Genomic DNA, 25,772 nt, shown 5'->3' with positions numbered 1-25,772 from the left:
GGATCATGACCTGAAGGCAGTCACTTAACTGACTGAGCCACTCAAGTGCCTCAGAAAGGACTCCTTTTGTTCATTGCTGAGTCCCTGGGACTTCACCAGTGCCTGGCTTTCACTATTTGTTAACGAATAAACAAATCAACGTTGCACCGTCTTGCATATGAACTTCATCCCCTCCTGGGCCCTGAGTCTATTGAGGGGACTCTTGCTAGTCATTTATCAGTAAGTTTTTTTATTTATTTTTTATTTACTTATGATAGTCACAGAGAGAGAGAGTGAGAGAGGCAGAGACACAGGCAGAGGGAGAAGCAGGTTCCATGCACCGGGAGCCCAACGTGGGATCGGGTCTCCAGGATCACGCCCTGGGCCAAAGGCAGGCGCCAAACAAACTGCTGCGCCACCCAGGGATCCCCATATCAGTAAGTTTTTAACCCTTTGTTTACACTCACATGAATGATGAGGGCCCTGCTCACATCAAGTGTATGTACTACTACAGCTAATTGTCTGGCATTTAGAGCATCACAACGCACTATCTGCTGAACGAGTGAACTAGGTCAAAATTATAGAGAACATTCTAATAAATTAATACACACCAGAGTGAGCTGCTATAGTTATGCTGCCCTGGGTGCTTCCCATACCCAAAGGATTGCAAAAACCTATTTTCAGTTCCAACTCGTTCTTTTCTTGCCTCTAAAACCCCACAGCATGTGACAGTACCTAACACGTGGTACTCCTTCCCACTTGAGAATCTCAGCAGTTCCCCTTCACCTACATTTCTTTTTTAAAAGATTTTATTTATTTGAGGGAGGGAGGGAGGGAAGGAGAAAGAGAGGCGGGGGGGGAGAGAGAGAGAGAGAGAGAGAGAGAACATGCATAGGAGCATGCACATGTGTGCTCAAGCAGGAGAAGGCACCAGCAGACTCACTGCTGAGTGCATGACCCTGAGATCCTGATCTGAGCCAAAACGAAGAGTTGGATGCTTAACTGACTGAGCAACCCAGGCGCCCCTCCCTGTCACCTACATTTCTTAAAATCTAAACTCTTGAACTTGAATTTGAGTCTCCACACTGAGCTTCTGTCTCCCTTTCGAGACTTGCCTCCCACAACCCCCTGGCTCGAATCCATCATTCAGATAGCTTCCTTGGGTTCTCCACCCCAGCCTTTTCTTTTCCCATATTCATGCTGTTCCCTCCAACTGGCATGTCCCTCCCCACCTCTACTAAGATTCTAATCCTTTTTCAAGCCCCCTCACCCTCAGAGGTCTGCTAACCTGTCTCAGCCCTCCCACCCCAGGTATGTTCCCTGAGTGCAGACACCGCAGCTCATTGTTGTTTCCCCCCCGCTGACCAGTGCGCTCCACAATCGTGAGGCAGATTTCAATGGACAGAAAAGGTTGGAATTCTGTTCTAAAGCATTCTGCATGAGGTGAAGCCTATCGCATTTATTGCAGAGTTTTACTGCAGCTAATACATGAAATGGATAATTAAGGTTCGATAACACGTGATTGCCTATGAAGACCTTTGCAACTCAGGCCTGCATCACCCTTTCCAAATGAACATTCTCAGGGTCTCCTGCCGGTGTCAGGCTCTGGGCTGCTGCAGCCTGGACCCCTAGAGAGGGCCAAGTGACTCTGGAGGGGACTTCAGTCCATGTCCACCCTCCTGCCTGTTTTTATGGCAGAATTTATTCGCTTTTTTCTCAGCCTCTCCCGATTCATGTTTTCTATCCTGAAAACAAAAAGACTGCAATTAGGCCCAGATTCCCCATCGATGCTTTTCAAAGTGATGACAGTTGCTAGCAGCTGGGTGGGAAGCAGAGCAGCAGATCAGCACTGTGGGGGCCCCACTCGGGTAGGAGGCCTCTCTCACTCCCAGAGCTTCCCCACCTTCTGCTGGGAAGTCGTGCCCTCCCCCTACCTCCTATCTCCTCTGTGCAGCGACCCCTCAACCCCCCCAAGAATCAGCTGAGAGGAGCTTGGGGCACTTTCTGGCACCTGAGCCTATGTAATAAAGCATCTTCTTTGGATGGCTCCTTAGCTGTCTGGCTGGCCTTAGCAATCATGTCTCGAATTTTCTGAAGACAATCTGCCAGATTTCGGAACTGGTAGCGGCTGCATTCAGAGGTGAGTATCAACTCTCCTGACTTGTTGATCTTATTTCTATGCTGCAGAGAACAAAGGCAAAACCTGAGTTCTACAGAGTAAAGGTTTAAATGCAACTGAGGGACTACAGAAAAAGGAGTCCGTGGTTACCGTGATGGCTATCTTCTGCCGCACGGGCTCTGCGATCCACTCGGCGGTTGCCAAATGGAACCTGACTTCAGCCTTGGAATTCACTGTGAATAAAGGGACAAGAGAGCACGGGTCACTGAGACTCTTAAGTAGGCTCTGCACCCTGTGGCTGGTGATGATCCTGAAACAGGGAGACAAGACATCCAGCCAAGGACATTTCTGTCCTGTGTCAACTTGGGAATGCAAAGTTGGTGATGGAATGAGCCTGCAAACGTAGCGAGGCACTTCTGACAAAAAGTAACTTCCAGGAACTAAATGCTCAGTGCTTCTCTTACAGTTTAGTGGGTCTGAAAAGAATGGGGGGATGGGTTCCATGAGAAGGAAGGAAACCTGTTCTCTGAGCTGGCTGCCAACTCACACTGTGATTTCCCTTTGTTTAGGCCCACAAGCCAACCCTGGTCCTAGCAACCCACAGCTGAGAGTCTAAGGATCAGACCACATTCAAAAGAATAAAGAGGATTATTATAAACTGGTGGTATTTGAGCTTCTGCTAAAAAAAATCCCTTTATTCCATATGAATGTAAGCACAGAACTCAAGTACATCTCCCAGCCAAGTTTTAAAATGAAGAAAGAAAACAAGGTGCCTTGTACCTTTGTTAACATTCTGGCCCCCAGGACCGCTACTCCGACAATAAGATATCGTCAAACGATCTATAAAAACAGAACACACACCAAAAAAAAAAAAAAAAAGATTATTCCATGGTAAAATGCACAAACTGTTAATTTATTATCAACATCACTATCCCCATTACACCCCTCTTTCAATGGCTTTTACATATACTAATGTAACATTCAGAGCAGTAAAGTCAGAGATTATTCACAGATGTCAAAACTAAAATCAAGAGTAAGTGCCCTTCCCAGGGTCACAGTAGAGGCTGTAAAATCATGACCTGGGTTGTCTGCTTCTGGTCCAGTCCATCTCACTAGATCCAGCTGCCCCAAGCTTTTTGCCATTTTTTTTTCCTAAAGATTTTTTTATTCATGAGACAGAGAGAGGCAGAGACACAGGCAGAGGGAGAAGCAGGCTCCCTGTGGGGAACCTGATGTGGGACTTGATCCCAGGACCCTGGGATCCTGACCTGAGCCAAAGGCAGATGCTTAACCACTGAGTCACCCAGGTGCCCCACCATTTGTTTGTTTTAAAGCAAAGACTCAAAAGCTCAAACTAAGGGACAAACTTAGTTTACTGTTGTTTATTTCAAAATGTGGTGGATGTGGGATCCCCACAGACTGTAAGCTGCAAGGGGACAGATATTCAGTGTGTGGTCCAGTGCCCCGTCAGCGTGTAGAAACATCTGCTGGATGAAAGTGTACTTGAGGGATCCCTGGGTGGCGCAGCGCTTTGGTGCCTGCCTTTGGCCCAGGGCGGGATCCTGGAGATCTGGGATCGAATCCCACGTCGGGCTCCCGGTGCATGGAGCCTGCTTCTCCCTCTGCCTCTGTCTCTGCCTCTCTCTCTCTCTGTGACTATCATAAATAAATAAATTAAAAAAAAAAAAAAAAAAAAAGAAAGTGTACTTGAACTGGAGCTGGGAACCTTGCTTCTATCACTATGATCTTGGCAAAGTCCCTCTGCTTCTCTGGGCCTCAGGTTTGTTTGTCTGTAAAATGTAAAATGAGGTTCCTTCCTTCTGTTTTTGTAATTCGTGGAAAGCAGACTCACAGTGTCTGAGGAAAGTGGGGAAGACATGGTAGTGGGAAGATTTCAGAAGACTGGATGGAGCTGCAAGAGGTATGTGTGGCAAAGAACTGGCCCCAAGGCAGTGGAGAGCAGGCCTTGATGGGCAGTGGTGGCCCATCTCAGGACTGCTTCTGAGACTTTGTTCCCTTTTTAAAAAAAATTTATTTATTCATTTGAGAGACAGAGCACAAGCAGCAGGAGAGGCAGAGGGGAGAAGAAGAAGCAGACTTCCAGCTGAGCAAGAAGCCCGATGGAGGGCTCCATCCCAGGACCTTGGGATCATGACCTGAGCTGAAGGCAGATGCTTAACCGATTGAGCTACCCAGGCGTCCTTCTATATATATTTTTTTAAGATTCTATTTATTCATTCATGAGAGACACAGAGAAAGAGAGAGAGAGAGAGGCAGAGACAGAGGCAGAGGGAGAAGCAAGCTCCATGCAGGGAGCCAGATTTGGGACTCCAGGACCATGCCCCAGGCCAAAGGCCGGCGCTAAACCACTGAGCCACCCAGGCATCCCCCACTCCTTTTTTTTAAATGTAAGCTCCATGCGTAGCACAGAGCCCAATGTGGGGCTTGAATTCACAACCCTGAGCTCGAGACCTGAACTGAGATCAAGAGCTGGACACTTACCTGACTGAGCCACCCAGGTGCCCCTAGAGATCTCCTTCCTCTTGAAAAATCAAATCAATTCATTTCTCTGCATAGGTGAGGAATGCGTGGTACTGTGGGGGGACAGTTCTAGCACCGTGTTGGCAACCTTGCCTGTATCCACAGAGGCTGCCAGGGCAGGGTCTGTCTTTCAAAAAGGTCTGTGAGGCCCCCCAACACAAGAGCACCTGAGGCAGGTGAGGAGCTGCAACATGGCTGGTTCCCACCTATCTCCCTGGAGGCTGTCGGGAGACAATCTCTTTGCCTTTGGTTTTGATGAGACGGGCTTTCTTGCCACCTCCAGCCACATGTACTCCTCAAGGCATAGCTGATGGCGACCAAACTGCTAGTTGCAGCAAGGCACCAGCTCCTAGGCCACAGAGTGGCCTCTTCTTTGTATCTCAGTTAACTAGCCTCTTTGTTTCTGTGTCACCCTGAACAAGGGCCACTAGGAGCCGGCACCTATGGCTATTACTCCTTTCACTGTCTGTGGATGTCACAAATTCTCTGATTCTAAAAAAGGCTTGTTGTTTCCCAGGCTCTGCCTGTCAGGCCTTGCCTTGTATTGCACACAATTCTAAAGTTATGCAAACAGTTTACAGGGAGAAGTCCCACCCTCCTGTTCCCCAGCCACCAAGTCTGCCCTTTCTTTGCCATTTCTCAAGCCAGTCCTCATATCCAATTTATTTTTTTTAAGATTTTATTTATTTATTCATGAGAGACACAGAGAGAGGCAGAGACACAGGCAGAGGGAGAAGCAGGCTCCTCACATGGAGCCCAATGCGGGACTCGATCCCAGATCCGGGGATCATGACCTGAGCCAAAGGGAGGCGCCCAACCGCTGAGCCACCCAGGCGTCCCTGCAGCTTAACTTCTTCCAAATAACCATCCACTCATCTACTGTAGAGACTGGCCCATGCCACAAGATCATCAAGAGCTTGCACACGTACACTACACAGCACTCTAGAGTGGCTGTACCACCATTTTTTGGCCTTCTAAAGAGCACTGAGAGGATTCTGCTTTTGCACACCAAAAGTTTATTTTTGTTAAGCTGGAAAGATCTGGAGGGAATGTTGAGGAGTGGGGGAAGTGGCTGATTTTTTATAAAATAAAATTACTTACCTAGTGGAATGTCATTATTGGCTTGCTTTGCATCATCCTGCAATGTAACATATACAGTGTCAAATTAACATTATCTGCTCTGTGACTCCTAACTGGTCCAGGGCAATCAAAGAAAGGACGTAAAGCCACAATGCAAATGTAATACAACTATTTTCAGGTCCCCAGCAAAATCATATCAGGATGACAGAAAAAGTTTCCCCAGACTCCAGAGGTACCACCTCTGAAACACTCTACTGGGAAACTGGAACTGACATCTCCAGCCTTAGCTAGCTAGCATTGGGCACCAACCATCAGGAGCCTGGCTCCTTGGAAGCAAGGCAGGCTCCACAGTACATGTGCCTCAGACAGACTCCAAAAGGAACACGCTCTACTAACCCAGAGCAACAAACCTGGTGGGCCACCTTGTTCCTTCCTGGGCCACAGGGGCTCACGTGAGAGGCCATCTGCCTAGATGGTTTGTGTCAAATGGAACTACTCACTCCAGGACTTCTCACCTCCGTGTCTCTCCTGTGCTGTTTCTGGGAGCCCCATGTCCACAGGCCCTCTGAGGCTCTTCTGGCCACCCAAACTCATGGTATCCTCACCTGTCCCCCCCTGGCTTCATTCCTTTTCATCCTAGAATGACTTGGGAGTGAAATCCTCATCTCCCTGCACACTCTGTAGCACAGAAGATTCCAGGCCCCAGCTTCCTCAGGGCCTGTTCTCCCTCTTCTTCCTGAGCTATCCTCACCAGCTTCCTTCTTACCTCCCTATGACTTTCCCATGCTCTTTTGCTTGCTTTTTGCAACTTTTAAACACTGACATGCCCCTGGAAGCCTTTCTCTTCTCTATCCTACTCCTTTCCCTAGAGCACTGCATCCGTGTTGATGCAAATATTGTCTATGTTCATCACTTCCAATTTCCTGGTTCAAACTCTCTGGCAGCACCCTGGTCTGTCATTATTTCTCCTTGCTACCCGATGTGTCTTCCTCATTTCTTTACTGTCTGCTCCTTCCATTAGAACATCACCTCCAGGAAGCAAGGCCTCTGTTTTATCTGCAATGGTTCAAACAGTGCCTGACACAAGTAGGTACACAATATACTTTTTGTTTAATGAGAAAGAACAAACAACTTTCTCATCTCCACTAATGGTAACTCAATTCTTCCACCTCAGACTTCAATTCTTCTCTTATTCTCACTTTTTTTTTTAAGATTTTATTTATTTATTCATGAGAGACAGAGAGAGAGAGAGAGAGAGAGAGAGAGAGAGAGAGACAGAGAGAGACAGAGACACGGGCAGAGGGAGAAGCAGGCTTCATGCAGGGAGCCCGACGTGGGACTCGATCCCGGGACTCCAGGATCACGCCCTGGGTCAAAGGCAGGCGCTAAACTGCCGAGCCACCCAGGGATCCCCCTTATTCTCACTTCTTATAGAAAATACATCAGCAAATTGTTTTGTTTCAGAATATACCTAACACCTGACCAATTCTTATGAGTCCTAGTGCCTCCTCTCTGCTTATCATCTCTTGGCTGTGTTACTGCGATCTTGTAAGTGGCCTTCTTGTTCTTGCCATTCTACAGTCCACTCTGTAAGGCTCTATGAAAGTGATCCTTGTTTCTTTACTTTTCTAATTTTTAGTACCCTCTACACCCAACATGGGGCTTGAACTCACAACCCCAAGTTGCACGCTCCACCAACTGAGCCCAAGAGTGATCCTTGTAAAACTAAGCTGGACCTTTCCACTCCTTTGCCTCAAATCCTCCAGAGATTCCATGGCATTCACAGTAAAGCCAAAGGCCTTTTAACCCTGTGAACAAGCCTTGCCCCATCCCATCCCTCTCCTCTTCAGCTTCACCTGCTCTGACTCCCTTGCTCGGCCACACCTTCCCTGCTTGCTGTTCCTTGAACAGGTGGAGCATGCTACCTACCACTTTGAGGTGGCTACAGGGATGTTCATCTCCCTACTATTCCCATGGCTCACTGCCTTGCTTCTTCCAGGTCCTTACTCAAATGCCATCTTCCCAGATGCCTTCCTAGACCATCCTACTTAAAACAACAATCCTTCCCCCTTCTTTAGCACTTGTTCCTTCCAGGCTTTGTTCTCTCCAAAGTACTTAACGACCATCTCACACACTCTGTATTTCTGATTTTATTTATTGTCTCCCTCCATTAGAAGATAAGCTCCACAAACACTCAGATTGTGGTTGTTGTTGTTTTCTTCCCACTTCCCTATCTCCATGTCCAGCATAGTGCACACAAACATGTTTTCATTTGAAGTTTGTTGAATGGGTGAGTGAATAAATGCATGCTGTCTTTCAGTCCTGCAGGTGGAAACGCGACCAGAACTGGCTAGGTCCTCTCTCTCTCTCCTGCCCGGGGCCTGACGAAGAGCCTGTACCCAGCGGGCTGGAAATAATGCGTCTTGAAGAGAAGCCCAGTTTCCTCAGGCGCGCTGGGGTTCCTGGAAGCTACGGACCATGTAACTTCCCAAATGGTTCCAAACGATTTGGCAGCCTCTGGGTTTCGCCGTCCGCTCTGGAGCCCCGGTAACGAACGCGGAAAAGCGGGTGATGCTCTGGGAAACTCTGAATGCTCCCGGGCCTCCAGGGGGCGGGGCTGGGGGCGGGGCTAGAGGCAGGACCCGTCCCGCGGCCCCGGCGCTGCTCGCTCCCGCCACCCGCCCCGTCCTGCCCGCGGCTCCAGTTTGCTCCCGCCCCAAGCTGACGTCCTCCGGCAGCGGCGGGGAAACGCCCCTTCCTCCCCTTCCTCCCCGCCCTCCTCGCTCACCGGGAGCCTCCAGGCGGTGTCCGAGCCCCGGGATTCCGGGTAGAGCTTGTCCAGGCTGTAGATGCTCTGGAACTCGGGGCCGTCCGTCTGCTTGTGCAGAGCCCGCCGGGGGCAGCGCGCGGGCCACGGGAGCAGCCAGGCCCCGGCTCGTCTCAGGCCCCAGCGCAGGGACGCGGCGGCCGCCATGTTCGGGTCTGCGGGCCACTTCCGGTGGGCGCTTCCTTCCGCGTCCCGCCGAGCCTGTTTCCCTCGGGACTTCAGTTCCGCGCGACTGTTAGTTCCCGCCGGGTCGCAGAGAGGCGGCGAGCCGCGCCCCCGGGCCGCTGTCCTCCGGGAGGCAGGGTGGGAGCGCGGGGGCCCGCCGCGGCGGAGGGAAACACGTTGTCCAGCCAGAGAGCTCTCAAGAAGAACCCCCGGAATCCGTGTCCCCCCGAAACATCACTTCTCTCCTTTTCTGGGGCTGCGCCCTTCTCCAGGACCGCTCTCCATCATTGAGGCCCGCCCCGCCTGGCCTAGTGCGGCTCCATCCCCTTTTCTCTGACTCTGCGCTGCTTTATCTCCTTTTTTTTCCTTTCACGTCACTCAATCTTATTATTATTTTTAGTTTATTGCCTGACTCCAATCAGAATATAACAAGCTCCAGGAGGGCACTGGCTCGCTGCTGGGTCTGCAGCACCCAGAACCTGGCACATCATACGTACTCAATAAATATTTGTAAGATGAGCTATTTGGGAGTGTCTGGGTAGCTGAGTTGAACGTCTGCCTCCCATTCAGGTCGTGATCCCCAGGCCCTGGGCTTGGGTCCCACCTGGGGCTCCCTGCTCAGCAGGGAGTCTGCTTCTCCCTCTCCCCCTCTCCCCTACTTGTATTCCTTCTCTCACTCTGTCAAATAAATACATTATATATATGTATATATATATATATATATATATATATATATATATATATTTATTTTTTATTTTTATATTTTTTTTTTTTAAGATTTCCAGGCAGAGGGAGAAGCAGGCTCCATGCAGGGAGCCTGATGCGGGACTCAATCCCCAGACTGCACCTGAGCCAGGGGCAGGCGTTCAACCACTGAGCCACCCAGATGTCCCTAAAAAATATATTTTTTAAAAAAAGTTGAGTTCTTTGGGAGTGTGTTTTCGAAAGGTGAAGTCTGCTAGAGCTGTTTTAGTAACTTCAGATTCATTCACAAGGCAGTCTAAGCAAATCCTGGTTGAGCAGGTGTGTGAAGTCTCCACAAGGCAAATACCAGATGGGAGGAGAAGCAGGCAGGTGGAGAAAGAGATGTTTTTTAAAAGCGGACCCACACCCCGTCATAGAAGAAACAGCTTTGTGGGCACGATGACAGTTTCTCCTAGCCAGGAGATAAAGGAATGCTGGGGAGGTGAGTGGAGACTCGGGCAGCCAAAGACAGGCTATGCAGAGCCCTTGTGCAGGGTTCTTTTTTTTTTATTTATGATAGTCACACACACACAGAGAGAGAGAGGCAGAGACACAGGCAGAGGGAGAAGCAGGCTCCATGCACCGGGAGCCCGACGTGGGATTCGATCCCGGGTCTCCAGGATCCCGCCCTGGGCCAAAGGCAGGCGCCAAACCGCTGCGCCACCCAGGGATCCCTGTGCAGGGTTCTTAAGACATGAACTTCAAAACTGAGGAGTTCTAACTCTGAGAAAGGTTCAAAGTAGAGCAAGCAGTGTTTGTAAAGAGTTGGCGAAGTTACTTTGTTGAGAGGCAATGTGGTTAATGAAAACAGCTCAATTTGTGATTAATCATCCTAGTTATTTGTAATGAAGTTTTATTTTTATTTATTTTTTAATTAATTAATTAATTATTCATGAGAGACACAAAAAGAGGCAGAGACCCAGGCGGAGGGAGAAGCAGGCTCCATGCAAGGAGCCCAATGTGGGACTTGATTCCAGATCCCGGGATCACAACCTGAGCCAAAGGCAGACGCTCAACCACTCAACCTTTGACCCACCCATGTGTCCCAAGTGTTTTATTTTTAGTAAAAGCACAATTACCGAGCAAAATATGCACCTAGGGAGGAATAAACTACTTCCCAGGCCCTGGCATTGTATATGCAAACTAGGAAGGGAATGGGGATTGACATTCACTTGCCTTTCAGGCTCTAGGCTGGAAGGGGAATCTCCTGGGTCCCTCCCCGTCTTAGTCCCAAAACCTCAGAGGGAACTGAGGCATCTCTATGGTGACAGGAATAAGCTGCTCCAGGGAGCAAAGCCAGGGACTCACTCAGGTCAACAGCTCAGGGATTATGAATAATAAAGTCAGCATCATTCCATGGCATTATTGCTCTGAGGCTGGGCTCCAGCCCTGCTCCTGACCCAGAGTAATAGAAAAAAGGAGCTGTAGGTTTCCATGGCCTCAAATAAACACAGCCTGCTCAGGCCATCTGGTGGCCTGGATTCTGGAAGGGGGGGGGGTAGAGGAGTGAGACAAGCTACCCTGGGGTGGAGAGAAGAGCAGCTGGCAAGCTCCTCTCACCTGCTGCTGTGGTGAACCATCCAGAATAGAGGCCCTTCTGGAAGAAACAGGCCTGAGAGGTGCCACCTGTTCCCTTCAAAAGGTGGCCACTAAAGGCAGAGGCCAGCCTTTTCCTTCCTCCCCTTGGTCCTCCACAGGCTAAGATGGTGCTTCAAGAAGGGGACATTCAGTAGCAAGAAGAAAGAAAGGAAGAAGAGACAAAGCATCACCAAGCCATTCCTGGCACCTGAAGAGCTTGCAGGCACCAGTCCTTCCCTATGGCCTGTGAATTAGAGGACCCACAGGATTTTCCTTTCTCCTTTTCTGGAGGGCCCGGGGTCCAACTGGCTCTAAAACTAAATATTACAAAGAGATAGGGAATGTGCAGTATTGCAGAGTGGAATTGGTCAGTTCGGGGTTTGAATATTCTATGTGACTTTGAATTCCTGACTTAACCCTAAGCCTCAGAAACTCCATCAGTAGAACAGAGATTTTATAGCTGCCTCCCACGGTTGACTCTGCCTGGAACGAAGTCAACAGACAACAAAAGTTAGCTGCTGCAAAGGGATGATAAGGAACTTTTTACTTTCGGGGATTGGGTGGCTTTTATTTTTTTCTCTGCAGCACTGGGGTGGGAAATCCAGTCTTACTAATTCTATTCCAGACCCATCTTCCTTCCTCCCTGAAGGGCTGAGCAGACAGGCAGAGTGAGTGGGCAAATCTACCCCTTCTTCCTGGAATCTGCTTCCTTCACCACCACCCCTTATCTGCCCAGTTCCCTGATAACACCCTCAGTAATAGGGCTGTTTGGCTGCAAATCCCAAGGGAGTGAAGCTTGGGCCTTCCCCTCTGCCCTCAATCCCCAGAGCTGTGTGATGTACAGTGGGTATGTGAGATGCACAAAGACAGGACCATGGCTCCAGGGCCACTTCTGCTTTTAGAATACTGGTGCATTTTTTATTAAAGAAGAGAATAAAGCATTTGTAAATATATTTCTCTCGGGTATACTTCAAAGGTGACGCTGGTCGGCCGCTACAGAACTGGGGAGCAAACAGGCAGGAGCCCTTTCCCCACCCTACCCCCTCCACCCTAGATGACAGAGACACACGGAGGGCTGGGAACTGCCCAGCTCCAAAGGACAAAGGGTTCCAAGATGTGTGAATGGAAGGACCAGCCGACAGCGCTCATCACAGTGCCGCCCAGAGAGCAGGGTAAGCGCCTCCAGGGAGGTCGGGCATGCTTGTTAAGAAAAACCCCTTTACCCCTTAGAAACAGATAAGGCATGAAGGTCCCTGCTGGGTTCCCAGCACAGAGGCCAGGGCTGCTGCCTTCCACCGGGCTGTGTGGCTCCTCTGATTTCTAGGATCTCAGGATGGGTGGCAGAAGGAACTGGAAACCCTGGAGAAATGCTCAGGGCAAGCTGGGGGCCTGGACATCTCTTAGCTGAAGCTGGACTTTCTGAAGCCTTAACAAAAGGTTTAACCTGTGACCCAGCTGGGTCCTTAAAACCCCCACACCTCAAAAAAAGATGGGAGGTTTAAGAACAGCATTTTATGGGAGAGAGGAGACACATTCCCTACCAGGTCCCATTTCAATACTGTTCAGTATAGGGTGGGAATCGGGCAGTCCCCAATGGGGAGGGGCAGGGGCAGATGCTGGGAGCACTGGCTGGTGGCATATGCCTGGGACATTCTGGGGGCAGCAGGCATGATCTAAGGAGGGGTCGGGGGTCGGCCTTTGGGGAGCATGGGAGCGAATGAGACACATCATGGTCCCTGAGATGGGGGCAGGCAGAGGCCAAGCTTGGCAAGTCAGAGGTGGCGTGCAGAGACGGGGGCTCCCTACTGTCCAGATTCCTGGAAGGCTTAATGGCCAGAAGGCATTTCCAGGGCTTGAACCCGAGGAGGCTGGCTCTGAGGGAAGCAGGGTGTACTGTTCGTGTATGGCTGCCGAGGGGCTCGCTGTTCCCCTCCTCTGATTGGCTACAGATCTGCAGTGGGCTGAGAGTCCCCAGGAAGAAGCCCGCCCCACCAGGGCTGGAGTGGCTGGAGTGGGGGGCACTCAGGCCTGGGTGAGGTGTTCTGCTCTGTATGGCAGGGGTTGTCCCTGACCTGGTCAGAACCCTTTAGCTGATGCTAAGGAATGACAGCGTGTCGCAGCTGGGGAGAAGCAGTGGGTGGTCCAGGAGACCCCTGGAACCTGCAACAGCTGGCTCTGGGATCCCCCTTCAAGTGTTTCCAGTTGTGGCAAGGGGTCAGGGAGACCTTGCATTGCAAATCTCTCAAAAAAACTGAACCTTGAAAAAAAGAAAAAAAAAAAAAAGCCAAGTGGTCCAGAATGGCTTTCAGAGAAGCCTGGCCACAAATCTGCGAGCAAGGCCCAGGGTCGGGAAGCCAAGGGCTGGGGAGCTGGGAATTCCCATGGGAGTGAGAATGTTTGGCTTTGAAACTCTTAGCTGCGTCTTTAGGCTGACGCAGGATGGTGGAGGTCCTTGACCACCTCCCAAGTGAACAGAGAACAAGCTACATCCCCCACATGCTCCCTGGGCCAGAGCGCAGCCTCCACTAGGCTATATTGCTGCTGGTGGGCTCCCTCACTCACCAGAGGCTGCGTGGCCCAGGCATGAGGAGCCCAATGGCCTGACCCTGGGGGAGGCTGCAGGCTGGGAAAGGGGTCACTTGCTGCTGTGCGTCTTGACTTTGGTGGCATTGATGTCGGCCTTGGTCTTCTGGATCCTGGAAAAGATCTCTTTGAAAAGCGCCTTGTACTCTGGCTGGCTCTGCTCCAGCCGCTTGTCCACGGCCTCCACGTGCTGGCTCAGGCTCTTCTCACCTGCCCTGGCCTCCCCCTGGCCCTCCTCACCCCCACGAAGGTCTCTCCACGAGCTGTCTCGGGAGATGGGCCGTGAGGTCTGCACGCCAGCATGCCGCACCCCAGCGCCGTGCTGCCGGCACTTGCTCAGCAGCTCCTCATACTTCTCGAGCAGGGCGTGGTACTGCTCGTCCACCTCCCGCAGGATGGACATGCCCCGCTTGCGCACGCTGTTGGCATGCAGCGTGAGGTTGCCCGCATGCCGGCTGGCTGGGTCTTTGGCCACGATGGCATTGAGCGCGGTGTCGCTGCAGCTCTTGCGAACCGAGTGGCCCGGGGAGGCGGCCGGAGAGGAGACGCCGTCCTGGGCAGCAGAGTCGTCCCCGCTGCCGGGCTGGGGGTCATCGGCCTCGGGGGCCTGGGTGAGGGGCGCGAGCAGGGCCTCGGCCAGGTGGTCCTCCCGGCCCAGCAGGTAGGTCTTGGCCTGCTTCATCTGCTGCAGCTCCAGCAGCTCGGCCTCCAGCTCCTGCACGCGGAGGCGGCAGCCCTCCATCTCGCACAGCTGCCGCTCCAGCTCCGAGTACTCCTGCAGCACCGCCGCGTACTCGCGCTCCGCCCGCTCCTTGCGCTGCCGCTCCTGGCTCACCTGGGAACGCAGCACACCCACCAAGGTCTGCAGCCGCTCGTTCTCCTGCTCCAGGGGCCGTGGACCCAGCTCCAAGGAGGAACTGTGCAGGCGGAAGGCATCCTCACACCTGGGAGGGGGCCATCAGACATCGGGTCAAGGCCAAGGTCCTGGGTAGCTCCCCATGCTTAACATCTCTCCCCACCTCTGGGGAAACTATTCCCTCTAGATCCACTCTCGGCCCTTTCTCTCCCTGCTCTCTGCTCTGGCCGGCTGACCACAGTGAACTGCTTCAGCCAGGTTTCTGCTCTCTCCTGAGCTCAACCAGCCAGAGGCACCGGGAGTCAGAGGGTAGGAGCAGAGGGAGGCCGGGAAAGGTCTTCCCCAGGCTCCTTCCCTGGTTAGTGCTGGCCACGCAGCACCTCCTGGCCTCCAGTAACCTCCCTCCCCTTGGCCCCTTCAGGCCTGGGGATGGTAACAGCCTCTTGCTGTTGCAGCCCTGGGGTACTGCAGTGTCCCTGTCGTTTCCCTACACTTTTATCCACACCTCTTCACTAATCGCTCCTCAGGGGTTACTCTGCAAGGAGCTGCCTCTTGCCAGGACCTTTATTGAAACACTCACTAAGTACAGAATACGTATTTGAAAAAAAATTTTTTTAAAGATTTATTTACCTATTTGGGAGAAAGAGAATATGTGTGCATGAGTGGGGCGGGGCGGGGCAGGGAGGGGAGTGGCAGAGGGAATCTTCCAGCAGACTCCCCGCTGAGCGTGGGGCCCCTCGTGGGCTCCATCTAGGACCCATGAGACTCATGAGATCATCACCTAGCTGAAACCAAGAGTCAGACACCCAACCGACTGAGCCACTGGGGGTGCCTGAGTGGCTCAGTTGGTTAGCCCCCATGGCGCCTGCATAAGATTCTCTTTCCCTCTCTCTCTCTGTCCCTCCTCCCCATTTTCCTCTCTAAAGAAAAGAAAAAAAAGATTTAATGGGAACTGAAAGGTGTGGTGTTAACTTCTCCTGAGTTAAAATTCTAGCTTATTAACGGGGTGACCTTGGATAAGCTCACCTAACCTCTGAGCTTCCGTTTCCTCATCTGAGCAGTGAGGATGGTAAAACATATCCCACTGTGTTGCCACGGAGTGAAATCACTAAAAGCAGTGGGCGTGCAGCCAGGATTCAGTAAATGCCAGCTGCTGACGGTTTTTGGCAATAGGACCATCCCTCCAATAGCCTGACGATGCATCATCTCATTCCCACCTGCTGCCTGGTGCCCACCCTCTCCTTCCTCTGGGACTTGGGGACATGGTGCAGTGTCCAGACTGCCCCCCCTGCCCCACGGCACCCTCACCTACCGCGGGCTGGTACACAGCTCCTTGAGGCAGGGGAATGTATGGATGGTGCGTCTGCGTTCCCGCTTCTCCCGTCGCACTCGCAGCTGCTCCAAACCCCGCAGCTGTTCCACCTGGGCCTGTAGCTCCTCCACTTGGGCTTGCAGGCGCTCGATGGTCTCTGTCAGCCTGGGAGGGTGGGGTGAGTTGGTGGGGGACACACATGGGAGGGGCTTTAAGGGGATGGGGCCAGTCTTCCTCACTGCAGTGCCCCCAGAGGGACTCGGATTTGGGGACAAATGGGCAACTCTGGACCCTGCTGCCTGGTGTTGAGGTCAGACAAGACAAGAACTCCCTGTGTGCCCAAGGACACGCCCTTCTCCCACGCCTCCCAGGCTGAGCTGACCATTCTCCTCTGTGTCACCTTGGTCCCTCCTCCACCCTTTAAGCACTTATCATGCTGCACCACGATGAAATATTTACATGCCTGCCTTCCCTCCTGGGCTGTGAGCTTCCAGGGGGTGGGGCAGTCTCTTTGTATCTCCATCGCCTAAACAGAGCCTGGTGTGGAGCTGGCACTTTAAGAGGGATTGTGGCCTGAATGTGAAACTGCCCAAAAGTGACAAGGGCAATCTCACTACCATCCCAGGTCCCCAGGCCTGCGCTTCTGGGAGAAAGAGCATGAGTCACACCCACTGGATCATATGCCCACATGCAACCCGACCTGACCTCTCCCTCGTTCGCCCCCCAGCCCACCACCCGGCCCTCACCCATGGATCTTCTGCTGGGCAGCCTTACTCTCCAGCACCAGCTTCTGGTTGGTCAGCTCCAGGTCTCGGGCTGTCAGGTCCAGCTGCTCGTACACTTTGGCATGCTGCTCATTCATGTGCCGCAGCGTGTCCAGCTGCTTGGTTAGGTACTAGAGGGGAGATGATTGAGTACCCTTTCAGAACAGGGTTGGGGAAATGTGTACACCTGGACCTCTTCCCACCTCTGGGAACACGTTTGCTTTAGGGAAGTTGTCTGCAGCAGAGTGGGGAGTAAAGATGGTGGTGTGATAGGGGTGCCTGGGATAGTTGTATCAGTTGTGAACTGCACAAGGCTATTGGGCCAAAGCTGTGTCTGCTAAGAGAGCATCTTTCTCTAAGTTGAACAAAGGCACCGTGGGCCAAGGGGTCCTTAACGGGTCGGGGAGCACAGGCAGGGCCTATATGGCCCCTCACCTCAATCTCCTGCACTTGCTCCTCATTGGTGGAGTACATCTGCTGCAGAGACTCCTCCAGCTCTTTGTTTCTCTCCAGCAGTGTCTTTCCCAGCTCCGCGGCCAAGTGCAAGTCTAGTGGAGAGGGTGAGAATAACAGTGAGCAGCTGAACGAGCTCAGAGGACTTCCATAAATGTTCTGAGCATTCACTGTGGGCTATGCTTTGCGGACCCCAAGATAACCGGGACATAAAGCTGCCCCGAGGGAGCCTCCAGGCCTGGGAGGGGATGCAAGCCAGGAGCTTCGACTTTGCACTGTCGCTTCTGTCTTAAATGTCCTCTCCCCAGACACTCCCAGGGTTCATCCCTCTCCATCTTCAAATCTGTGCTTAACTGTCACCTTCTCCAGGAGACCCTTTCCAACCACTGATTTGAAATCACACCCTCCCCCACCTCCCACTCCCTCTCTGCTTCATTTTTCTCCTTAGCACATACCACCATCTAACTTACCAAGCCATTTGCTCATTTTTCTCATTCATCTCCCCCCGACTAACTGTAAGTTCACAGGGCAGAGGTTTTGCCCTTTTTGCTCACTGATATACCAAGACCTAGAACAGTACTCGGCATAGAGCAGGTGCATAATAAATATTTTCTGAAAGAATAAGCAAGGGGCGCCTAGGTGGCTCAGTCGGTTAAGCATCTGCCTTTGGCTCAGGTCATGATCTCAGGGTCCTGGGATGGAGCCCCACATCTGCTCCTCGCTCAGTGGGGAGCCTCCTTCTCCCTCTGCCCCTCCCACCAGCTCATGTTCTCCCACTCCCTTTCTCTCTCTCAAATAAATGAATAAATAAACAAATAATCTTTGAAAGAATGAGTGAGCGGAATGTGCTAAGAGAATCAACAGACATGGGGTAAGTGCCCTGGGATGACAGGTAAGAGAGATCACTCTTCCTGGGGTCAGGGGGAGCCTCTGGAAATGGGCATCTTGCAAGCTGGGTTTGGAAGGGTGACTAGGATCTTGCTGAGATGGAAAGGGAGCAGAAAGGCTTGCCGGGTATTAGATTTTGCGGTGTTTATGCATGTGCATGTGCGTGGTATTTGACAAGCTGGAGAGGGAGAGGGAAGAATGACCTGCTCAAGGTTATAGCCATGTTGGAAGCAGAATTCAGGTCTCCTGGCTCTGGCTGGGTACCGTTTGGTTCTGGTGACATATGCCCCTCTCAGAACTTCCTTTCCCTGGGCAGCAAAACCATCATCGTCTTCCCCCAAGCAGCCATGATTCTTGTACCCTACAGGATTGGAACCTACTCTTCCCCATCCGAGCAGAAGGTAAAAGAACACTGTCAGAGAGGCTGGGAGGGGATCTAGCCTGTTCTTAGGGGGGCTGTGTGGTGGGGAGGAGGAAGGGTTAAGAGGAAGTGGCAGGTGCGGAATCCCTAAGAATTCTCTCTAGTGGGTCTGGAGTTGTATGAGGTACCTAGACGTTTGGGGTAGATATACCTCCATATATATGCCTCACTCTTCTTAGAAACAAAGGGAATCGCATATTTATTACTATCAAGGGAAAATATATTATTTCTTTTATTTCTAAGAAGAGTTAAGCAGAATGATGAAAATATTCTAAAGCTAACAGTAGGGATGACCTCACTGTGAATATGTGGAGACTGTTGTGTTGCTGTGCACTTCAAGTGAGTTACCTGGTCTATAAATTATATCTCAGTAAAGCTGTTTTTAAAAAAAAAGAAAAAAAGAAAAAAAGAAAAGAGCCTCGGTGGCTCAGTCAGTTAAGCCTCTGCCTTCAGCTCAGGTCATGATCTCTGGGTCCTGGGATTGAGCCCCATGGTGGCTCCTTGCTCAGTGCAGAGTCTGCTTCTCCCTCTCCTTCTCTCCCCCACCTCCTGCTTGTGCTCTTTCTCTCTCTCAAATAAACAAATAAAATCTTAAAAAAAAAAAAAGAAACTGTACAAAAATTCATAGTATATAGATCTTGGTGCACATCACTGCCTACATCCTGAAGATCCTTTCCCAGAAACAGAATCACCAGAACACAGAGTAGGCCTATTTGAATCATTCTGCCAAAAATGCTGTCTGGGAAATCTTGGGTCTTTTTCCCATCATGAGGTTGTTTTCTTTCTTTCTTTCTTTCTTTCTTTCTTTCTTTCTTTCTTTCTTTCTTTCTTTCTTTCTTTTTCTCTCTTTTTTTTTTTAAAGATTTTATTTATTTATTCATAGAGACAGAGAGAGAGAGAGAGAGGCAGAGACACAGGCAGAGGGAGAAGCAGGCATCATACAGAGAGCCCGACATGGGACTCAGTCCAGGGTCTCCAGGATCACGCCCTGGGCTGCAGGCGGCGCTAAACCGCTGCGCCACCGGGGCTGCCCGTGAGGTTGTTCATTAAAACAGCCCTAGATCTAGGCTGATGGTATAAATCCAGATCAAGATGTGTAAAGGCAACTCTGCTGGGGCCGATGTGGTCCAGGGATTCAGGTTTTTAATGCTTTCCCTGTCCAGACAGTGATCCTTCTAGACTCCCCAGGGCATGGAGGGTCTCTCTAGCCCCCCCAGTGAATTTCATGAATACAGTTGTTTCAGGGGAGCCCCTAGCTTGGCACCAGCCAGGTCTGGGGAAGGGGCTTTTCTTCTTAGAAGAGTCCAGGAGAGCAGTGACTCCCCGTGGGCATAGGAGCAGAGTCTCGCGCTCTTTTTTAGCCAGGCTGGGGATCGGACTGACATCACCTGATGGAAACTAGAGGGCCTGGCTAGCCATGGGGCCTGGACAAAAGGCCAAGCTGCCTGTCAAGAACAAGCCTGGAGTCTGCTCCCACACATAAAGGTAAGGTTTTCAAATAGCCAGAGTGGAGTCTCCAGGTTGGGCCTATGCCATGAGTGGCGCCCTGTGCCCGGATGTCACCCGAGGATGTTTCCTGGTGGAGTGCAAAGCTGCTATCCTGGAGCAAGGCTGCAATAACTTAGCCAGAGAAAACAAAAGCTACTTTCCTAAACAGCCACTAAAAAAAAAAAAAAAAAAAAAAAAAATCAGGAGTGCGTAGATGGTTCAGTCAGTCGAGCATCCGACTCTTAGTTTTGGCTCAGGTCTTGATCGCAGGGTCATGAGATCAAGCCCCACAACGGGGTTAGCACTCAGGGTGGAGTCTACTTGTCTCTCTTCTTCTCCCTCTTCTCCTCCCCTCAGTCTCTGAAATAAATAAAATCTTAAAAGAAATAATCATATAAATCTCAGACAAAAACCTTCAGCTTTGAGCAATTAACTTCTGATGATGATGTCAAGAAAAACTGGTTACCTGAACAGACCACTAAGGGGGATATATATGAATTTATTAACTATAAGCTTGGCAAATGTCTAAAAAGTGTGAAGGCGTCCAGAGGTGTCCGTCTATAAAGTGTGAAGTTTGATGTGAGCATCATAGACCTGCAGCCCTATGTAATGTTTAGTGGTTGGTGGAAATTCGGGAGCCCAGCAAGACATCCCCTACTTTGTGACGAGGGAGCCATACCATCTTCCTATTCTCTGTAATAAGATGGTGAACGTTGGACTCATCCCCAAACAGTATCAAATAACTCAGGTATAAATGAAAAAGAACAGAGGGCCACAGTCATCAGGATTTTCTCCTTTGGGAACTGTCAGGTGGTCTGTGAAGAGGCCATTGCTACTGATGCCACCGCCAGTGTTGGCACTGGGGGACAAGCTCCAGGGGTCACCTGCTCGGAGTTTCTGCAGCTTAACCTAGAGCTCAAGACCTCAGGTTCCAAGCTGAGGAAAGGGCAAGAACAACTGCATGTTATGCTCTTCCTTCCAGGTGAGCACCTGAGCTGCGTGTGTATTCCTACCGTCAGGCTGGGGCAGCTGCAAGTCACTATAAACCAGGGACATAGAAGCTTGTGCTGTGAAGGCAGTGAATGTAAGCAGGCCACCCAGTGACTCAGGGGTGGACAGGAAAGGAACACAATAGAAGCTGTTTGGGGTGGAGGAGAATCTTAGAGACCTTCTCAGGGAAACTGGATCACAATGCAAGCTAAGCTGGTCAAAGCTGCCAGGAGGGATCACAGGAGAAGTCTAGAAGCTGCAGAGCAGGGGACTGCCTGGAGCCAAATGCTGGGGAAAGTACACAGGCTAGGAGAGGGCTGGTGATAGTTCTGGGTTCCCAGCAGGGTGCACCTCCCCCTGGACCAAGGATGGGGGAGGCCTGGGGGAGCTGGCTAAGCAGGAAGTAGAAGCTGGAGTAATAAACTGCCTGTCATGGCAAGATTAATGGTCACACTGGACCAAGCTCGGGGGAGGTACCAAGTCTGAATGGGCACCTCCCCTGCATAGATCCTGGAGTTTTCTGGGTCTCCTGTAGTGGGCTATAGCAGTTTTGTCCTCTAAGCATCTGCTGATGTGCATTGCAGCCCTGGAGGACTGAGAGGGAATGGCTGGGAGGCAAGGGGATGTCTTTGAAAAAAAAAAAAAAACACCTTGAAACTCCACTGTCCCCACTGGTTGGGGTAGGGTGGGGCCCCACAGACTCTGGAGCAGAGAGGTGGGAAAGGAACAGGGGACAGGAGCAGGGAGGGGATGGAGACAAAGGTAAAGCAGCTGGGAGGAGGCAATCTACCACCTGGCAGGGCTGCAGGGCTCCTTCTTACCTTCAGGGCCCGAATTCAGGAACTCTGGGTTCCCACCATTGGGGTTCGGACACCTCCCTCCCCTTGCCATGTCAGAGCTCTTGCCCAAGGCTGAGACTCAAGGTCAGGCACCCAGGACTTGAAATCTGTGACTCAGCAGCCTTCTCTCAGCCTGGAAAGATGTACCACAGGGCCCGCCATGCCTGGTCCAAGGTCAAGAAGGGAGGTGGGCAGAGAGAGAGAGAGAGAGAGAGAGAGAGAGAGAGAGCCTGTGCCTAACGATCAATGGCATTTTCTATTTTTACAGGTGCTAGTGTCAGGGGGTAGAAGGAACACAGTGAGGATCTAGGACCTTACTTGTCCCAACCGCTTCCCTCTATTGGGGCAGAACATCGTGCAAGTCAAATAGCATCGGGAAGGACAAGCTTCTGGAAAGTAGAATTGGGACCTGCCCACGGGACAAGGGGAAACAAATATGAGGGGAGACCAGGCTGGCTGAGCAAAACACCTCCTGAGCCACTTGGAGGAAACCCGGGAGCAGCCGGGCAAGGGAGAATTTGGGGATTGTACAAAGAAGTGGGATGCAACAGGCACCTGATCCCCAGTGTAGCCGGTCTCCGGCTCATGCTTCACCCCGCCATTTGGCTCTCTGTGCCGGGCTCCAGGAGGTGGTGCTACAGTAGCTATGCCTGAGACTTCCCCTGAACCCACCCCTGCCACTCTAGATAGCTCCTACTTTCTAGCTGTGTGCGGTCTTCTCACGTTGCTCTGTACCTTGGTTTAGCATCCTTTCCACCTAAAATGCTCACGCAGCCCCAATTCGCCCTCCAGCTCAGAGGGACCTTTGCATAAACCTTTTTGAATTTCCTAGCAGAAGGCCCTCTGTCTCTGCTCTCACTGCAGAAAGAGGGCCTTCTGCCCTCGCCCAGGGTGAGTGGGCATTTGTTTTTGGTCAAAAAGTCCAATTTCTCCCGATACTGCCTCATTTCTGGTTTCCCTCCTTGTTCCCAGGTCCTGGCTACGATTGGGGCCACAAGACAAGGCTGGCTGCCGCAGACCAATGAGGCCATCCCCTAAGTTGGCCCCAGAGCATGGCCGCCCAGCACAGCTGGAATCTCGACACTTCTTGCTCTCCGGAAGCAGCACGTCGTCTCCCACCCCTACTCTTTGGCTCCTTCCTCCCACATCTGGACCGGGCACCGTGCCAGAGACTTTGCTAGGGGTGCAGGAATGAAATGAGACAGCAGCAATATCAGCATCAGCCTCCGGGGAAGCCATCTTCCCAGGCGCTCAGCTTTGAATTTTTCCATCTAGGCCTGCCTCTTCCATGAAGCCCTCTCAAGGCATCCTAACACCCACACTCGGTTAGAGGCCCACCTCCACCTGCCCGGGTGCACCCAGGAAGCCAGGGCTGAAACTATTTCGAGCTCCTAGGATGGTGTTGGACACTTAAGTGTCAGCCTGACAGGTGTTTGTGGGATGCAAAATTGAGGGGGAGAGGTGCCCAGGATGGGGGAGCAAAGTGTCACAGCCAGTCCTGGACATCACACTCCAGCAGGGAGGCTGAGGGTAGACTCCAGAGTATGACAGAGTTCAGCCCAGCACCCCCAGTCCCATACTGGCCCCCAGAGGCTCTGATTAACCCACGCTTCTGAGTATAAGGACAGTCCCATCTACCAACAAATCTGGCCACGTGGGGATGTGGGTCAGGGCCAGGACACAAAGACTCCAGGATCTGGGTAGATGTCTCACAAGAGGGCAAAGCATCTGGGGCCCCGTGGATGCCGACGCAGAGCAGGGGGTGTTAGTACACACTGAACCAGACTTGTGTCCACACTCGCTTGGGTTGCTGGGTGACGGTGGTCACTTCTCCTGGACATGTTTCCTTGCCACTCCAGCTCTAACCATCCACGAACGAGGCACTTTGGGGGAAGAGAGGGTGGATTTGACTCTGTTCCAGCAGACCTTGGCCCTGACCCTCTTAGGTCTCCTCCTCCTTCCTGTCCCACAGCTCCGCCCCCTGCCTGGAGTGATGTCACCTTGGCCACCTCATCACCAGATTCTAAACCCCTTCCAGCCACCCTCTCTACCCTCAGATGGGAGTGGGGGAGGCAGGTCCCACTTTACTCAGGCTCTAGTGTGGTGCATTGCTCAGAAATCCCAAACCTGGTTCCCTCTGAACCATGAGTCATCTGGGAGAGGACTGGGAGCAAAAGGGCCAGGGGACCCCCTTTCCCTTAGGAAGGCAGATTGGAGACTCCAAGTTTTTGCTGCTTCTTAGCCAGCAGGGTCCCCAAACCCCTATACGCTCCCTGGGTAGAGGGTAAGGGAGTTGGGGAAACTTTCTGGAGTCTTAGAGCTCAGGAATCCGGGCAGGGAAGGGTGCTACTGGATTTGGAATGGGATAACTTTCCGCTACACACACACACACACACACACACACACACCATTCCTCTCAGCAAAACATAACCCAGGAGCCACCTCTCGGCCTGGCCTTCAAAGATTTCCAGCCAGTACTCAGGCCCCCAACAATACCAGGGGCGCCTGGACAGTCCCTGCCAACCAGATGGGGTGGGTGAGCTGGGTGAAGTACAGCCCTGCGGTTCGGGGAAAGAGAAAGGCCGCTCCCCCCACTTTTGCACGTCCCCGCGGGTCTGGCCCCGGTCTTCCCTGGCAGCGTTCCCTCTCTCCAGGTCCCCATTCTCAGACGCATCACCCTTCGGGGTCCGCGCTCCGGGTGCAGCCCAGCCCTCCCCGGGGTGATACTGCTCAACAATGGAGAAGCGGACAGGGGTCGCCGGGCGCGCCCCGCTCTCCCGCCGCACCCACGCCCCCCGCGCTCACCCTGTTCCAGGTCCTGCTGGTCGTACCAGGGCTCCTCCTCCTCCGTGGAGAAGTCCTCCATGCCGGCGGCTCTCCGCATGGCCCCGCGGGCGGCGGGCGGCGGGCGGGCGCTGCGGCGGCGCGGCTCAGGGCCGGGGCGCGGGGCCCGGGACAATGCGGCGGAGGCGGGCCGGGCCTCCCGCGTCGCGCACTCGGGCTGCAGCGCCCCCGCCCGCGCCGCGCCCCCTCGCCATCGGCTGCCCCCCGGGCGCCCACGCGGAGCTGGCGCGCCGCCGAGGTCCGGCCCGGCCGGGGTCCTGAGGGGCCGGGGGGCCCGGGCGGCGGCGGCACAAAGGGTGGGGGGGGCGGGGACGGCGGCCGGGACGGCGCCAAGGACGGCCGGAGTCCGCCCGCACGTCCGGGGCGCTAGGAGCGCGCGGGGCCCGCGGCGGGCGCCCAATGCCCGGCTCCGGCCCGCGCTGCCCCTCGCCCGCCCGGCGACACCCGGAGCCGCCGCTGCATCTTGGTGGGGTCCGCCCCGCGCTTCCCTAGCCGCCCGCTCCGGGGGGTGGGGCCGGCCGCCGCGGGCCAATCGGGACACGTATGCAAATATGGAGGCGGGGCCGGGGGCGGGGTCTCCCGGGAGCCCTGGCGGGGCTCTTGCTACTTTAACCTCACCCTCCCTCCCACGCTCCATCCCTTGGGTTCACCTACCCCTCACTGTCTGAGATGATTTTACTCTGTTTACCTGCTGTGGCCACTCTCTCCCTCTAGATCTCCTTTGATTTATTTATTTATTTATTTATTTATTTATTTATTTATTTGTGACACTTTACTCTGTTTACCTGCTGTGGACATTCTCTCCCTCTAGATCTCCATTTATGTATGTATGTAGGTATGTAAGTATTTATTCATTCATTCAGTCAGTCATTCAGTCATTCTTTTATAACACTTTACTCTGTTTACCTGCTGTGGCCACTCTCTCCCTCTAGATCTCCATTTATTTATTTATTTATTTATTTATTTATTTATTTATTTATGACACTTTGTTTACCTGCTGTGGTCACTCTCTCCCTCTAGATCTCCATTTATGTATGTATATATGTATGTATGTATTTATTTATTCATTCATTCATTCATTCATTTATAACACTTTACTCTGTTTACCTGCTGTGGCCACTCTCTCCCTCTAGATCTCCTTTTATTTATTTATTTATTTATTCATTCATTCATTCATTTATGACACTTTACTCTGTTTACCTGCTGTGGTCACTCTCTCCCTCTAGATCTCCATTTACTTATTTATTTATTTATTTATCTATTTATTTATTTATTTATTTATGAGAGACACACACAGAGAG

The 25,772-nt window shown here is 52.2% G+C and overlaps 2 protein-coding genes across 4 annotated transcripts; both read right to left on the bottom strand.

Annotated features, from left to right (window-relative positions):
* Positions 1-1,418: 1,418 nt before the first annotated feature.
* MRPL58 (mitochondrial ribosomal protein L58) lies at positions 1,419-8,712 on the bottom strand. The gene is made up of 6 exons (XM_055319413.1): positions 8,508-8,712; positions 5,741-5,777; positions 2,879-2,938; positions 2,249-2,331; positions 1,991-2,160; positions 1,419-1,724 (listed from the first exon to the last, which is right to left on the bottom strand). The coding sequence occupies exons 1-6, from the start codon at positions 8,691-8,693 to the stop codon at positions 1,640-1,642; spliced, it is 621 nt and encodes a 206-aa protein (XP_055175388.1). The 5' UTR covers positions 8,694-8,712; the 3' UTR covers positions 1,419-1,639.
* Positions 8,713-11,929: 3,217 nt separating this feature from the next.
* Positions 11,930-24,932, bottom strand: CDR2L (cerebellar degeneration related protein 2 like). Of its 3 annotated transcripts, none has more exons than XM_055335879.1 (5): positions 24,433-24,932; positions 16,984-17,096; positions 16,531-16,679; positions 15,785-15,949; positions 11,930-14,560 (listed from the first exon to the last, which is right to left on the bottom strand). In XM_055335879.1, exons 1-5 carry the CDS (start codon positions 24,509-24,511, stop codon positions 13,669-13,671), a joined length of 1,398 nt encoding a protein of 465 aa, XP_055191854.1. In that variant the 5' UTR covers positions 24,512-24,932; the 3' UTR covers positions 11,930-13,668. The 3 variants fall into 3 exon arrangements, with proteins under 3 accessions (XP_055191854.1, XP_055191864.1, XP_055191858.1); XM_055335889.1 differs by lacking the exon at positions 24,433-24,932 and adding an exon at positions 23,341-24,000; XM_055335883.1 differs by lacking the exon at positions 24,433-24,932 and adding an exon at positions 21,610-21,782.
* Positions 24,933-25,772: the final 840 nt, after the last annotated feature.

This window comes from Nyctereutes procyonoides, unplaced genomic scaffold, assembly GCF_905146905.1.
Source record: "Nyctereutes procyonoides isolate TBG_1078 unplaced genomic scaffold, NYPRO_anot_genome, whole genome shotgun sequence".
In the NCBI taxonomy this organism is placed as follows: domain Eukaryota; kingdom Metazoa; phylum Chordata; class Mammalia; order Carnivora; family Canidae; genus Nyctereutes; species Nyctereutes procyonoides.
This window is presented reverse-complemented; position numbering and strand designations above follow the sequence as displayed.

Excerpts from the sequence above, each read along its gene's own strand:
- MRPL58 (XM_055319413.1), bottom strand. The coding sequence starts at position 8,693 with ATGGCGGCCGCCGCGTCCCTGCGCTGGGGCCTGAGACGAGCCGGGGCC. Across the intron at positions 2,939-5,740 it reads CAATAATGACATTCCACTAG|ATCGTTTGACGATATCTTAT; the intron begins GTAAGTAATTTT and ends CTGTTTTTATAG. Across the intron at positions 2,161-2,248 it reads GGCAGAAGATAGCCATCACG|CATAGAAATAAGATCAACAA; the intron begins GTAACCACGGAC and ends TGTTCTCTGCAG.
- CDR2L (XM_055335879.1), bottom strand. The coding sequence starts at position 24,511 with ATGCGGAGAGCCGCCGGCATGGAGGACTTCTCCACGGAGGAGGAGGAG. Across the intron at positions 16,680-16,983 it reads AGCAAGTGCAGGAGATTGAG|TACCTAACCAAGCAGCTGGA; the intron begins GTGAGGGGCCAT and ends TCTCCCCTCTAG. Across the intron at positions 14,561-15,784 it reads GAGCTGTGTACCAGCCCGCG|GTGTGAGGATGCCTTCCGCC; the intron begins GTAGGTGAGGGT and ends GCCCCCTCCCAG.